Genomic DNA, 14,689 nt, shown 5'->3' with positions numbered 1-14,689 from the left:
CACACCAGATCAATGCTCTGCCACTGAGTCAGCCTTCCAGGGCCATTAAACTTTTATCCACAGTTTTATGTTCATTGCATGGTATGGTATAAGAGAGTATAACATTGCAATTCCGCCAGTTGCAATTCAAGTTTAAAATGCATGAAAAGAAACATCAAGTTCTAAATGGTTATGCTTTCAAATTGATAGTTTTTCAGAAATGATACCTGTCATTCCATTGTATTTCAATTTTTTGAATTTTATTTCTATTTTAAACATTTTTTATTGAATTTACTGGAGTGACATTGGTTAATAAAATTATACAGGTTTAAGGTGCCCAGTTCTACAATCCATCATGTTATTGCTTTGTGTGTTCACCACCCCAAGTCAAGTCTCCCTCCGTCACCGTCTGTCCCTTTCTCCTCCACCCTTCTTACTTTCCCTCCTATGAGCCACACACAGTGTTATTGGTGTCTGTAAGTTTTTTTTTCTATGCTTAATACCTTCACCTTTTTCACCCATGCTCCCAGGCTTATCCCCTCTGACAGCCGTCAAGCTATTCAAAAAATAATTTTAGTATTTTTAATTATCCATCATAATTTTCACAAATAATTCTTTCTTTATTGCTCTTAGGTGAAACTTTGGTATGATAAAGTGGGACACCAGCTGATTGTAAATGTACTGCAAGCAACAGATCTACCTTCTAGAGTAGATGGGCGTCCCAGGAATCCCTATGTAAAAATGTATTTTCTTCCTGACAGAAGGTAGTGAATAATTTTAGAAAAAAATGTGCAAAAATATTTACTAATAGAATAGATGGACTCTTCTTTCTGGGATATAGTTTTACTCCTTTTGTAAAGCTTTCTCAAAGTACAATTAGTATGCCAAAAATTGCATACATTTAATGTATCCATTTTGATGAGTGTGGACATATTCATACACCTATAAGAGTTTTGAAATTTAATAGGTGATTTTCTGTGGGAATAAACCACTGTACTCATGAAAACCAAAACCCTCAAACCTTGTACTTAAAAAAAAAAAAATCTGCCAAGTTTTAAAATCTTTATCACTTTAATTATGTATCTATTAGTCTTTGATATCTATATATCCTTTAGGCTGTAACTCTGCATATGTGCACCTGTAATGATAACTACTACTTGCATTGTAGTTAAGACCAGAATGGTATTAAATGCTATAGTCATGTTAGACTTTTATATTAACATATATGAATTAAAAATAGTAAAAATTCCAATAGCAATAGTACATGTAACTACAGTAGATGGCAGCATATCCTTGTTTTTGCTCTCTTATTGACAAAGCATACTTATTTTTCAGTGATAAAAGTAAAAGGAGGACCAAAACAGTAAAGAAAGTACTAGAACCAAAATGGAACCAAACTTTTGTCTATTCACACGTACATCGTAGAGATTTTAGAGAACGAATGTTAGAAATAACCGTGTGGGATCAACCACGAGTGCAAGAGGAAGAGAGTGAATTTCTTGGAGAGGTGATGTATATTGTAAAGATTCAAGTCAAATGCTTATTGAAGTTTTTGTGATATGAATTCATTATGATTGCCTTTTATATTATGTTTTGGTAAATGTACTTGATTTGAGAACTGCCCTTTCAGATCCTCATAGAATTGGAGACAGCACTTTTAGATGATGAACCACATTGGTATAAACTTCAGACACATGATGAATCTTCACTACCTCTGCCTCAGCCATCACCTTTCATGCCAAGGCGACACATTCACGGAGAAAGCTCTAGCAAAAAACTACAAAGTAGGTTAAGGTCTTTTTAGTTACCAGGATTTATTTTGTTGTAATGATCTAGTTACAGATTAACTTTCAAGATATTTTTTCAAGTGTTTGTTAAGAGATTAGGATATTGGAAAATTATTCATCTATATAGAGACCTGGCAAAGCTGTTTTCTACATTTTCCCAATGAAATATAGCATAATAGAGTAATTCTAGAGCTGCAAGTTGAATTATAATTTTGAATTATAATTCTTTGCTCAGTACTGATTCAGTTGTTGATTGGTTAACTGATAAAGTAATTTTCATCATTATTGATGCATTGCTACATATAAGTGGTGATCTCTTCATAACTTTACAGTTCCTGGGTATTTTTAGTATTATTGTTCATAAAAACTTTTGAAACATATAAACTATGCTTGTTGTTATTCATTTAGTTATTGGGAAAAGCTGTTTTTTATTTATATACCCCATTACATTTTTAGTTATGACTAAATCTCTAATTTAATAAATGAAATTTAGAGAAGCTTCACTTAGGTAATCTGCAACCAAGTTGTTCGCCTCATATAATTAAATATTTCATGTTAGTGCTCTGGTGATCAAGCATTTCCTCAAATATTAATGTTTAATGCAGTATAATGGCTAATTTCAAGGCTAAGCATACATATTTTATGAAGGGCCTTGATGTCCTTTTAATAATATGAGCTCAGTAGAGCTCCAGCCAAGAAGTTCTCTCTGAACCTTTCCACTTAGCTCATTCTCCCTGAAATGTAGAGGACGGCACTTAATTGGGTTGAAAACAGTGTATAATAGGCTTTTAGCATAATGCTTGAGTTAAAGAATAGTTTGGAAAATCAGAATCTTATTTTGTGAAGTACCCTGCCCTCTGTATGTCTCCTGTGATTTTATGGAAATGTTATCCTTGGAGAACAGATGCAAATTCAAAATCTGCTCATTGTTTACTTTGCATGATTCTTGTCCAAAAGTGTTGAGTAGTAATGTAATTAGCTTGGATTTTTAAGAACCATGTCATTTCCTTCTCATAAACCAACAAGATACAGAGGTATCTGTTTGCCTTACTGTTGTGCAGGATCTCAGCGAATCAGTGACAGTGACATCTCAGACTATGAGGTTGATGATGGCATTGGAGTAGTTCCTCCAGGTGCGTGGGGGAAGAGCATGGCCCTGCTTCTCTGTGTTTCTGTGCTTGTTTTTATTGTCAATTTCCAGACTTCTGTGGGACACTGAACTGGAGATATAGCACAGATAAATCGGTATTATATTATCCATGATGACTTGTGTGCCAAATCACTAAAGCAATTTAAAATTGACTAGCATCTATTCTTAAATATCCCCACTTAATTAGCTTAGGGTCTCCCTTAGAAGCATGGCTAGCTAAGTGAAAATCATTATTTCACAATGTTGTGAGAATAAGTGAAAATATGAATTTCATTGTGAAAGGATAACATTAATTTTCTTAAGTAAAAATTCCACTCTCATGTCTTATATCTCTGGTTTTCCTTCCTTGGTTTCTGAAAATAATGTATCCTTCCATGGAATATGCTGAGAAAGGTGCATGTCTGGGTCAACACTGCATGTGGCATGGCTTTACTCCTAATGCTTTTGTGATGTGTATACTGCTGATTATGACTAGAATGTGTATGTATGTTATAATAAGGAAATGCTTTAGAAAAATTCAAGATTCATTTTAAGTCAACATCTTTTGACAGTATATAAGTTATTAAAATTTTTTGTGACATTGTGGAGTTCAAAGCTATATGTTTCATCTGACTCTTGTGAGGAAGTGAGTAGAACCAAGTACTTAATGCTATTTTCTTGGCACTAGTCCTATACTATTTTTTTGAAAATAAAATTTATTTCCTAATAAATGAAGGAAATACCAAAATAAGAATAAATTAAAGAGAAAAATCTTGGGGTGTGTAAAAAAGTGTTATTAAAGGCATTTTTTTAGGACAATGTTGACCCATGTTCCCTTAATTTATGTAATTTCTCAGATAAGAATACACTTCATTTGAGGGAAATGCTTTGGCAGAGTTAATATACAGATTCCACACTAGTGACTAAATTCACAATTTGGGGAGATACATAAAACTTCATTAAAACTAAGAAAATTATAGAGTTCTCTAAAATTAGGGGGTTTTTGCCTCTATAATTCAGAGAAAATATAGTATTTAATCACTATATTAAAGTAAAAAATATTTCTAACAACAGTAAACCTGGTGGTATGCACCTCTATATACTTAGATGTTACTCTTGGATATCAAACCATCAGTAAGAGTTTTAAGTAATCTTGGATAATAGTGAATAATACTTAATATTTTGTGTTCATTTTCTTTGTAATTGTTTCTAAGAAAATAATAATAATTAGCACATTATCCACAGAAATTGTAACACAAAATTTAACAGAAATTTTACTAATGAAATTGAAAGAAAACTGGTTGTGTGTTAAATCCATTGACACATTTAAATAAGAATCAGATGATTAGTGAGTGGATACCACCAAAGAATGCTGAATTCTAAATATATTTATATTCCATGCTGAAATATACCACATCATGTGTTTGCAAACTATATCTTCTTTTATTACGTTTTTATTATATAGAAGCAGTGTCTAAATGATCAATTCCAATATATATTTTGATTTAGCATTTAAAATATGGGGCAAACTTTAAATAGACTAATAATTACATAGACAATAATTAATATTTTATGGTCCAGAGATTTCTTTATAAATTAATAAAGGAAATAATGCAAATATATTTTACAGTGCACTCTTTATTGATCCAAAATGAGTATATAATACCTTCTAAAGATATTTATGTATGGCAAATATAATATAGTAAGGAAGTCAACGTTATATGTATATTTTAAATAAAGAAGAAATATGAATATTGGTAAAATAAGGACAAAAAGCTACATAAAGTGAGAGAGTAAACTAATGAATAAGTGTATTGACACATTATCACATACTTTTAGAGATTGATACAAATACCCTAGAATTCAATATGAAGAGAAATCTGTTTAGATGTAGATTACAATTTTACCTGTTTCATGCACACAGGCAAGTCTCTCGTTGTATGTGTTCTGCAGAAGTTCCAAAGCTTCATTTAAGTGTTCTTTCCCAGCCATTCCTTAAGCTTTCTAACACCCTGGCTTTTCTTAGAGCCACAAAGTTCCATGCTCTTGTTTGATGCAGTTACTACCTTTTCCACTGAGGGAATCTAAGGTTCTGAAAGTAGTTAAGGCCCACAGAACCACATCTTATACACTTTATTGTTATGATAGCCTTATTGTTATTTAAAATAAGTAATTTTATCTGCTTAAGAGGAGTTAAAAACACCATATACATGGTGCCTCATCTGAGAGAAGACGTCCGGCAGCCTCAACATTACAGAGCATTGTGAAAATTCAGGGAATGGAAAAACCCTTCAACTTCTAAATTTGAGCCCACTGAAACATTGAAATATGCATAAAATAGTAGTTCTCTCCCACGCTTTTCTGAAGGTAGAGTACACGTTTTCAAGAATAAAGTAAACATAATAGAGGAAAACAAATTATTTTGTCAAAAACAGACAAGAACTGTGCATGCATATTAGGCTAGGATAAAAAAAGACGTAAATTTCTAAGTAAGTACAAAGAACCCAAGACAAAAATTAACGCCTTGAGTAGTATGAACGTTCATGTACATCCTCTTGCCCCCTGACTATCCAGAGTACAGTTGTACATGTGTAAGGCAACATTAAAATAAGCAAATATATGTTCTTCTTGTTTGCATAAATTGGTTATCAAACAAACATGATTTTAAGTTAATAAAACTGTATCTGGAACTAATTTTATTTTTTGAAAAAAAAACTCCCAGGGGTCAGCGAGCATGAAAAAAACTCACTACTCAAAGGGTTAAACCCTTTTAGCAGCAGCAACTATCTAAAAAGAGTTAGTTCATAGTAATTAATTATACCAAACCTGAAAATTCTACTTATATACCTTGAATATTCATTGAAATTTTGAAATGGTGCTCCCATTTCAATATTGACCTGCATAATTATTGTATAATTAATATCAAATGTTATCAAAAGATATTAAATGTTATTTAAAATGTTTAAGTAATTTAGATCTTGGATTAAATAACTTTTAAAACAGTCATCTTTTTTATAATAAACTGCAATATCAATTCACTAGCTGTAAATTTAGTTGATCTCTTTTCTAGTCTTAATATTTTTAGACAATATCTAAACAACAAAAATATTTCTATACAGTGTTATACAGGGGAAGTATATGAAATTATAACATTTATAGTTATATTATTTGGTTACTATACTGATATTTTTAGTGACAAAATGATTGATCTTTGGTCTTAGTATTGTCAAATTGCACTTTATGATATGTTTAAAGACTTGCTCTTCGTTAATCTTAGTCAAAAGACCTTATAATCACACACAAAAAAACTGTTCAAGAGTTTTAGTGGGCTTTTAATACTGATGTTTAATGACATATTTTAAAAATAAAGTGGGAGTCATCAATAAATAAATGAATAATAGTTTAAGCTGTCCAATTAAATTCAGTGTTTTCATGGCTCATGGATATTTGATGTAGTTGTAAGTATAATTTTTTGTCACAGAATTTTTTATTTTACTTTTAATAATAGTATACAATAACTGTTAAAAACTTTAAATTAACTGTTACTATGGATTTGAGATTACTGTTTTATCTTAAAATCACAGATAATATTGATATAAACCTTTTTTCCTTCAAAAGAGAATGACTTTTAGAATTTATTTTTAATTTAAATATGTTAACATATTAATTGTTACTACTGACAGTCATGGGATAACTTTAGAAGTCTGGGTAGATTTAACAATTGTTTCTTTGGGAAAGTAAATTCTCTCTATTGTCATAGTCATGTTCACCAATACACTATTTTCATTTGAATTTTGCAATGATATCTGTGGTTTGCAAAATTCACCGTTATTTGTAATAGTAAAGATCTGCTAATCTTTGTCAATTAAATTAGAATGATATGTTCATTTTCTTATTAGCAAAACTATAAAATTATAAAACTATCTGAAATTCAACTAAAATAATTTATCCATTGGAAGAAAAATTCAAGTAACATTTAAAGAGACACCAAATTTCTAAGCATTGTTTTATATATTAACTATAGTTCCCTATCAAATGCTTGATTTATGTTGCTGTAAAATCACTAACTCACTCATTCTTTAAATTAAAATAGTGTCCCAGCTCATCATACTGTCTGAGACATCAACTGTCGTATTTATATTCAGTTATCTTCATGTTACCTTTAAGCCAAACTCTGACATGTTTTTATGCATGTTTATGTTACACTGTGTATATATATTTAATAATAGTTTTGGAATAAAGCTAATGATACTGATTGCATGTCATTTATCTTAATAGGTCAGTGGCTGCTTTAGATAGGCTGATATCTCCCCATTAATATGATATTTACATTATACAATACTGACTAATTTTTTATGTGTGCTCTTGCCAGTAGGTTATAGATCTAGTGCTAGAGAAAGCAAATCTACAACATTAACTGTGCCAGAACAACAAAGAACCACTCATCACCGCTCACGCTCAGTGTCTCCTCATCGCGGTGACGATCAGGGAAGGCCGCGCTCACGTTTACCAAATGTGCCATTACAGAGGTAGGCTTCGAAACAGGCTCAGTGTTCCTGACAGTATTTTTTTTTTTTATTATAACAACATAAACTATCACAAGCTTCTAACTGAAATGAAATCTGATTTGGGCAATCAAGTTTTTTTTTTTTATTATTAGCTGGCAAAATTCTTTTTACTCATTCCCCCAAATTATTTGTTTTTTAATCTTAACATTCTGTTTTCTGCCTCATTCTGTTCATTAATCTCAAAAAATTCCCAAGCAGTGGAAGAAGTTTATGTCCCAAGCACTGTTTTTAAATAACTGTCTAGTATTCAGTTTGCAGTTTTTCTCTCCTGCTGTGAAAAATGGTGTGGTAATGAGTCAGACCTGCGGAGAGAAGTGACAAAGAGAATGAGATGAATGTATTTTAAAGAAATTGTGCATTGTCTCTTTGAAGCACTTTAAATGATTGGAAAAGTGTATAAAATATAAGTAATATATTGCTCTATTTCCTCTTACCCTGAAACACACTTCTAAAATTTAAATCATATAAGTAGATAAAAGTTATGTCCTTTTTTGATAGAGGTTCAGAAGAAGGTTGAGAAGACGCAGCCAGGCGGAGCATTCATAGAGAAGAAATACCTTTAAAAGTCACCGATAAAACAGCTACTTGGTTATGATGCCATCACTTTTCTATATGTCAGTTGTTTTCCAATTACTGTCGATTCTTCCCTGGTAGTCTGCCTGCCTGATTTGGGAAGATGATCCACTTTGATGAATTTGAATTTCTGTAATCATTTTAGGAGCTTAGATGAAATTCATCCAACAAGAAGGTCACGTTCTCCAACCAGACACCATGATGCCTCTAGAAGTCCAGTTGATCACAGATCCAGAGATGTGGATAGTCAGTATTTATCTGAACAAGACAGGTATTTGTTTAAATTATAATCTCAACATTATACATTTCTTTGCTCTGTTTTAATATATGATAGATATTTTTTCATAGTACATTAGGGAGTAAAAGTAATTTATTACTCAAAACTGAACTTCTCTCAAGGAAAACTTGGCTAATATTATATTGTCATAATATAGGCAATTTTAAAAAATATAAAAATGTATGGTTAGCTTGTTTCAACTATACAGTTTATTGTTGACTTAGATACGATACTAAGTTATAGAAGTGAGCCTACATAATCAATTTTAAAATATTTGAATTGCAGTCTTTGGTTTATTTAATTATAAAAAATGTATTTTATGTTATAAAAAAATTTGGATACAGGTCATCTGAGAGAAGGACAACATTGCAGAGTTTCTGTGAGGACATCAATAATGTTTTTATATACTTAATTTTTATAAACTTTATTTTCATAAAATGTTTATAAAGTAGAAAACAGATAAATTCTTTCTTATGAAAAAATACCTGGATACAGTGACTAAAAATCTGCATTGTAACTCTGTTGTTCTACATGCCCACAGACTTTCCTTTCAGACTAACCACAAGCTCAGGGTATGATAAGGTTGTATAGTACCCGCTGTATTGAAAATTCTCTTCTGGCTTTTTGAAGTGGAGAACCTTTCAGGGAGGAGTAGGGAAATGATAGCAGTGCTGACTGAATTTTTTGTCATGTAGTTAAGGACACAGAACTCAAGTAGAGCTTTCCCTACCTATCATTCTGCTTGTGGGAAGTGGTGCCATGACCTTCAGAGAGAGAAGTTATATTGGGTACAGGGACAGGAACTGCTCTGAGGACTAGGACTCCACAGTGCTCAGCTTGAGTTGAGTTGCGTTGAGTGAGGGCCACTTTGTCAACTTTCACTGGGACCACCATGAATTTAGGTGAGGAAGGAAAAATAGGACATCTTGCCCAGGGCATTCAATAAAATGGAATCAGTTTGAATGTATTAAAAGTATCAATTTAAAAATAAAATGTCGTAATTAAATATGCTCTTGGTTGGCTAAGGAAAAACATGTGATACTGTATTTTCAGTGCCTATAAAAACCAAGAAAACTATCATACTTAAAATAAATTAAAAAAAATAGGGCCCCCATTAGTATCAGAAAAACCAGGTTTATTGGCCTTTCAAAAGTTATTAAAATAACCCTAGTGTCTAGAATTGGAAATAGATTTTTACGTCTTATTTTGGGAAGGCTTGGTTTACTTTTGATTTGTTTTAATCTGTGAAACCCCTTTGAAATACAATAGCAAATCAGCAACAGCTAGGTCTTTGGCAATAACATTTGTACTTTATTGTTTAAACTTTTCAAAATACTGTCATGTTTTTGTTTAACCTCTCAAGCAAGTATGCTAGTGCAGACAAATCTGGTTTCTTCCTTTTCCATGTTTTCATCGGCATATCATTGGCATATCCCATGTCATTTAATGCCTCATAATTTATCTGTTCACTCACCATCCATCCTGTCTGTGCAGTGAGCTTCTTATGCTGCCCAGAGCAAAACGAGGACGAAGTGCAGAATGCCTACATACCACCAGGTAAATACAGGGATTTGGTAATGGTGACTGTGTGTGATGACGCTCTTTCCATCCTACTATTCTTCCGTCTCTCTCTTAGTGGTATAATCACAAATACGTAAAATGATTTTCCCAAGCAGTCAAAATTTGTTTTGTTTATATGGAGGTTTCGAAAAAGATTCCAAATATATTTTAATTCTGATGCAGGCAGACTACTTTTCTATTTGTATATCCAGAAATACAGACTCTGATGATCCTCTGTGGAAATGTTTACACATTCCTGAAATAGAGGAATTAGCTTCTGCAGTTAAAATTCTAAGTGCTCCCTGTGAGCAGCCCCAGCCCCAACACACACACCTGTCTAGTCACTAGAGGTCTGACCTTCTGTGCATGGCAATGTTATTGTGTTTGTGATTGTGTTTGCTTTGTTTTAGCTTTTTTAAATCTCCTTTTGTAATCTAATACAGTTTTTATTCTGGTTGCCTTTAATATAATCTTTATCAGTTTATTTTAATTACTGAGTTCAGTTTTCTTCTAGATAAAGAGGGAGGATATCTGACCTGCTAACTTCTCAACCTTTCTTTCTGAACCCCAGTTCAGAAATACTGCAGTATAAATTATGTCATAAAGGCACGGAGTAATATGATGCCCTTTAAAGATGAGAAGGAAAGCAGATGTAATATTCTTCTCTAAATCAAAGCTTAAAACATGATACTTTATTTTCATTTCATTACATCTTGGATTTCATATACACACTAAATCCTCTTATAGATTACTCATAGAATTCAATCTTTAAATATTTATTATTAATTTGGAGTTAACAGAAGATAAGGAAGTGGCACAGCCAGCACAGAAATAATTCATCTACAAGTCATCTGCATAGTCTGGCCAGTAAGAATTAAGTAGGAAAGAGTAGGAAAGAGCTATATAACTGGAATATCTGCATTGCAATGACAAGTGCAGAATTTATTGTGTCTACATAGAACATGTGGATCTGCTTATTCATGCAAGCATGATCATGCTAATAAGAATTGTTTTAATTTTTTATGTGTATAAAATAATCCTGATGATCACTACTCTTATGTTTGCTTATAGTGCCACAGGAAAAAATGAGGAAGTATTAGTACTGTGTGGAGGAAAAATATAAAATCATAAATATTATAAAAATTAACTCATTCCTTATAGTGCTCAACTGTTGTTCTTCCTGACAAATAGTTTCTTAATAGGAAAAATTTGCTTAGAAATTCAGAAAATTTTTACATATTCCTGTTGATCTAACTAAAAAAAAACCTCAAAACCAAAACAGAAAAACTTTATTAGGCATCTAGTGGGCCTGACACCAAATGTATGGGTATTTCTTACATACTCATACCAATAGTCTAACTAGAATAGCTAAATATACTTTTTAAAGTTTCCTTATTTTCTACTTCTAAAGGTAAAATGTCAAGATTTACACAATGTGTTATAGCAGTATTTTAATCATTTTGTGCAATCTTCAAAATACATTAATTTAGCTCTGGCCAGATGGCTCAGTGGTAGAGCATCGGCCTGGCGTGCAGGAGTCCTGGGTTCGATTCCCGGCCAGGGCACACAGGAGAAGCACCCATCTGCTTCTCCGCCCCTCCCCCTCTCCTTCCTCTCTGTCTCTCTCTTCCCCTCCCACAGCCAAGGCTCCATTGGAGCAAAGTTGGCCCTGGCGCTGAGGATGGCTCTGTGGCCTCTGCCTCAGGTACTAGAATGCTCTGGTTGCAACAGAGCGACGCCCCAGATGGGCAGAGCATCGCCCCCTGGTGGACGTGCCAGGTGGATCTTGGTCGGGCGCATGCGGGAGTCTGTCTGACTGCCTCCCCATTTCCAACTTCAGAAAAATACAAAAAAAAAAAAACAACAAAAACCCCCAAATATTAATTTGTATTCACTTAGAATATTTGAGAATTTACTTTTCCAGTAAACAAAGAAAATAACTTTCATTGAGTACCAAGCATAGTGTAAGTATTTAATACACTTTATCTCAATTTCCTGACAGTATATATATGATATTAATATTACCATTCTCATTTTACAGATAAGGAACGATAATAAGAAAGTTTAATTTGATAAGGAACAGAGGAAGGATTCAAAATCAGGTCTATTTGACATTTTCCACTAACTGTTTTTTCCTGTGTTCTTAAGAGTGAGCCCTGGGTGATGTTCCACCAATAAAAGTTTGTGAGTCAAACAGATTTTTGAAAACTTTGCAAATTAAATCCCTTCCTTGGAGATTTAATATGCACAACACATTATAGTTGAAGCTAAAGAAATCTCTCATGTTCTTTAATTCATATTGTTCACATTATTTAGCCATCAAATTTATTTTTATAAAATATATCCTGAGAAAGTAGTGTTGCATTGAAAATACTGTGGCTGCCTGACTATGTCTTAGATACTTTATACCAGTTATCTCATTTAATTCTCCCAGCATCCCGCAAAAAAAGGCTTAACCACTTGACGTGAATTACCCCGATTAACAGCCAATCAGTGGCAAAGCCATGGCAGGAATTTAGACCTTCATACTGTAAATTGTATGCTATTTTTCACTCCTTTTCCCACTCTGTACTGATCCCTGTTACAGTGTCCCTGAAAAAAAATCAATTTTGAATCAATGGCTTAGAAAAGTTGTATAGCCACCTCTTATTAAAGAGCTGGCTAAGATTAGGACTTGAAACCTTTATTGTCTGTAAAGCAGGCAGAATCCTTAGTTTCAGTAAAATTTGTCTCCAATTTATGCTTGAATGTAGTACTCAAGTATATTTTTAAAGTGAAGCTTTAAGGGTTCTCCTTAAGATTTGACCATTAATATAAACATGAGTAAACCATTGGGTGTTCGACATTGATTGCATCCTCAGCAAGTGGTATTCCTTCTCTATCACACCTTAATGTAAGCCAGATGGACGATAGTCTTTCACAGTATGCAATTGATAGAAGCATTATTAAATTATCAAAAATAATTGACTGCACCTTCTTTGTTCTTGGTAGTATAGATAGTTCAGAAGCCCTCATCAATTTGAAAGGAATTCAGGTCAAGTTTGGCCTTGGTTTGACCATTTTCTGCTATATCAGAATTCATATTCTGGTTTACATCTAAGGCCCATCTCACCCAATTCCGGTGATAGATTATACCTATGTTTGGGTTTGGATCTAGAAGTTTATAAATGAGACAACTTGCTTCACTAGAGTCACTTCTTCATCTTTTACTCTTTTTTTTTCATGACCTAATTGAGTACCTCGATCAACTCATCCCTGTAATACTGGTCAACTAATGACGCTTAGTCATATTTTAATTCTAAAATTACATAAATTATTTGACTATTACTGTGATTCTGTGAGTTGTATATTTCCATGGAAGCAGGTATAATACTAAATCAGGAATTTATAGTAAATTTTAATATAAGTAATTTGTATAGTGTAGTTAGCTGATATTTTTTAAGTTAAACCAATTCAATTGTAAATTTGAGTTATCTTAATTAAATAGATGTCTATGATTCCATATTTTAAAAATTCTAATCCTATTTTCAAATAAATATTGTGGTTATTTTGAGGAAAAAAAACCCCAAAAGATCCATCGGTGTTTAAAGCTTTGTAGGCCCTCTACTTTTTCCATAACCTAGTAAAAGTTGCTTCATACTTATTTTTCTGTTCCCTGCGTGTCTGTGTGGCCCTGTTCCAGACATCTTGTTAGGCATTATAAAACATTACCACCCGAGACGCCTTTGCTAGAGAATGGTTCTCACTGGAATATTTACAGGTAAGAGTCAGACTCATAACAGTGAGGCCCAGTTACAAACTAATTCCTAATCCTTTGCCGATAAAAATAGCAAATTTACATTCTCATAAACAATGAAATTTTCCCTTGAAATTAATTATACAGAGAAGCATTAAATTAATGGTATCTAGAAATAGTTTTAATTATAAAACATGAATTCTAAAAGATTTCTCTAAATAAAATCTTACTTAAATGTCAGAATTCTAGTTGTCTTCTTTGTCATTTATTTCTTGTTTTACCAGTTGATTTTAATTATGATAACTAATTTCATGTTATTTTATTTTTGAATGGTTTTGATTTGCGAAGCTCAATTCTGCCTGCACAGACTCTAACCAAATCAGTGACTAGACAGGACTTTCCTGTTCATCATGAATGTTTTAACTCAAAACTGTTGAGATTTACTGATGATATATTGGTTAGGTAAGAATAAGTGGAAGTTTTACCTTCTACTTCCCTTGTCTAATGTCGTGAACCAAAATAGTGGAGTTGTAAAATTTTTCTCCTCTGATGTCCTTCATTTTGTTTTGGTGTGGCATCTGTTCTTGGTAATAAAGTTCTAGGCATTTTGTTTTAGTGCTTTCTGTATCCAGTTTTTTCATAAGCAGGTGTGATTTAATGTCATTTTTTAGTCTTGAGACCCCTTTTTTTTTTTAAATTTATGCAAAGCAATTCAAGCATAATCTTTGTTTAGTTTCATTTTCTAAACAAAAATTTGCACTGTCATCCTGTCAGCTCCTTCATACCCTTGTGAACTGAATCACAGTGATTCTACATTTTATGTAAAGGGGGCATTATTTTATGCTTTACTCTCTAACATGGTCTTCCTTTCTCTGTTTTCTTTGTCTTTCTCTTCTACCATTGGATGCAATGCACTGGCACTAGTGAACTGCAGCCCTCCCTTGACAGGGCTAGGAGTGCTAGTACCAACTGCTTGAGACCAGATACTAGTTTGCATTCACCAGAACGAGAAAGGTATAAAATAAAGACTTTCTTAATTTCCTATCACTATCACTTGTACTAGTGATTTTTTTTCAGTCA

General features: G+C 32.7%; 1 protein-coding gene across 38 annotated transcripts in view; it reads left to right on the top strand.

The window, feature by feature from the left end:
- The window catches only part of RIMS1 (regulating synaptic membrane exocytosis 1), a 469,012-nt gene that overhangs the window by 318,961 nt on the left and 135,362 nt on the right, over positions 1–14,689 (top strand). For 14 of the 38 annotated variants that reach the window (XM_066359079.1, XM_066359077.1, XM_066359078.1 and 11 more), the window contains 8 exons: positions 613–743; positions 1,315–1,486; positions 1,610–1,763; positions 2,828–2,899; positions 7,271–7,424; positions 8,182–8,307; positions 9,808–9,870; positions 14,534–14,623. In XM_066359079.1, the coding sequence (XP_066215176.1) occupies positions 613–743; positions 1,315–1,486; positions 1,610–1,763; positions 2,828–2,899; positions 7,271–7,424; positions 8,182–8,307; positions 9,808–9,870; positions 14,534–14,623 (962 nt within the window). Of the gene's footprint in view, positions 1–612; positions 744–1,314; positions 1,487–1,609; positions 1,764–2,827; positions 2,900–7,267; positions 7,425–8,181; positions 8,308–9,807; positions 9,871–14,533; positions 14,624–14,689 lie in introns of all 38 variants that reach the window. The other 24 variants (XM_066359044.1, XM_066359040.1, XM_066359037.1 and 21 more) reach the window with 3 other exon arrangements.

This window comes from Saccopteryx leptura, chromosome 1 (assembly GCF_036850995.1).
Source record: "Saccopteryx leptura isolate mSacLep1 chromosome 1, mSacLep1_pri_phased_curated, whole genome shotgun sequence".
Classification (NCBI taxonomy): Eukaryota; Metazoa; Chordata; class Mammalia; order Chiroptera; family Emballonuridae; genus Saccopteryx; species Saccopteryx leptura.
This window is presented reverse-complemented; position numbering and strand designations above follow the sequence as displayed.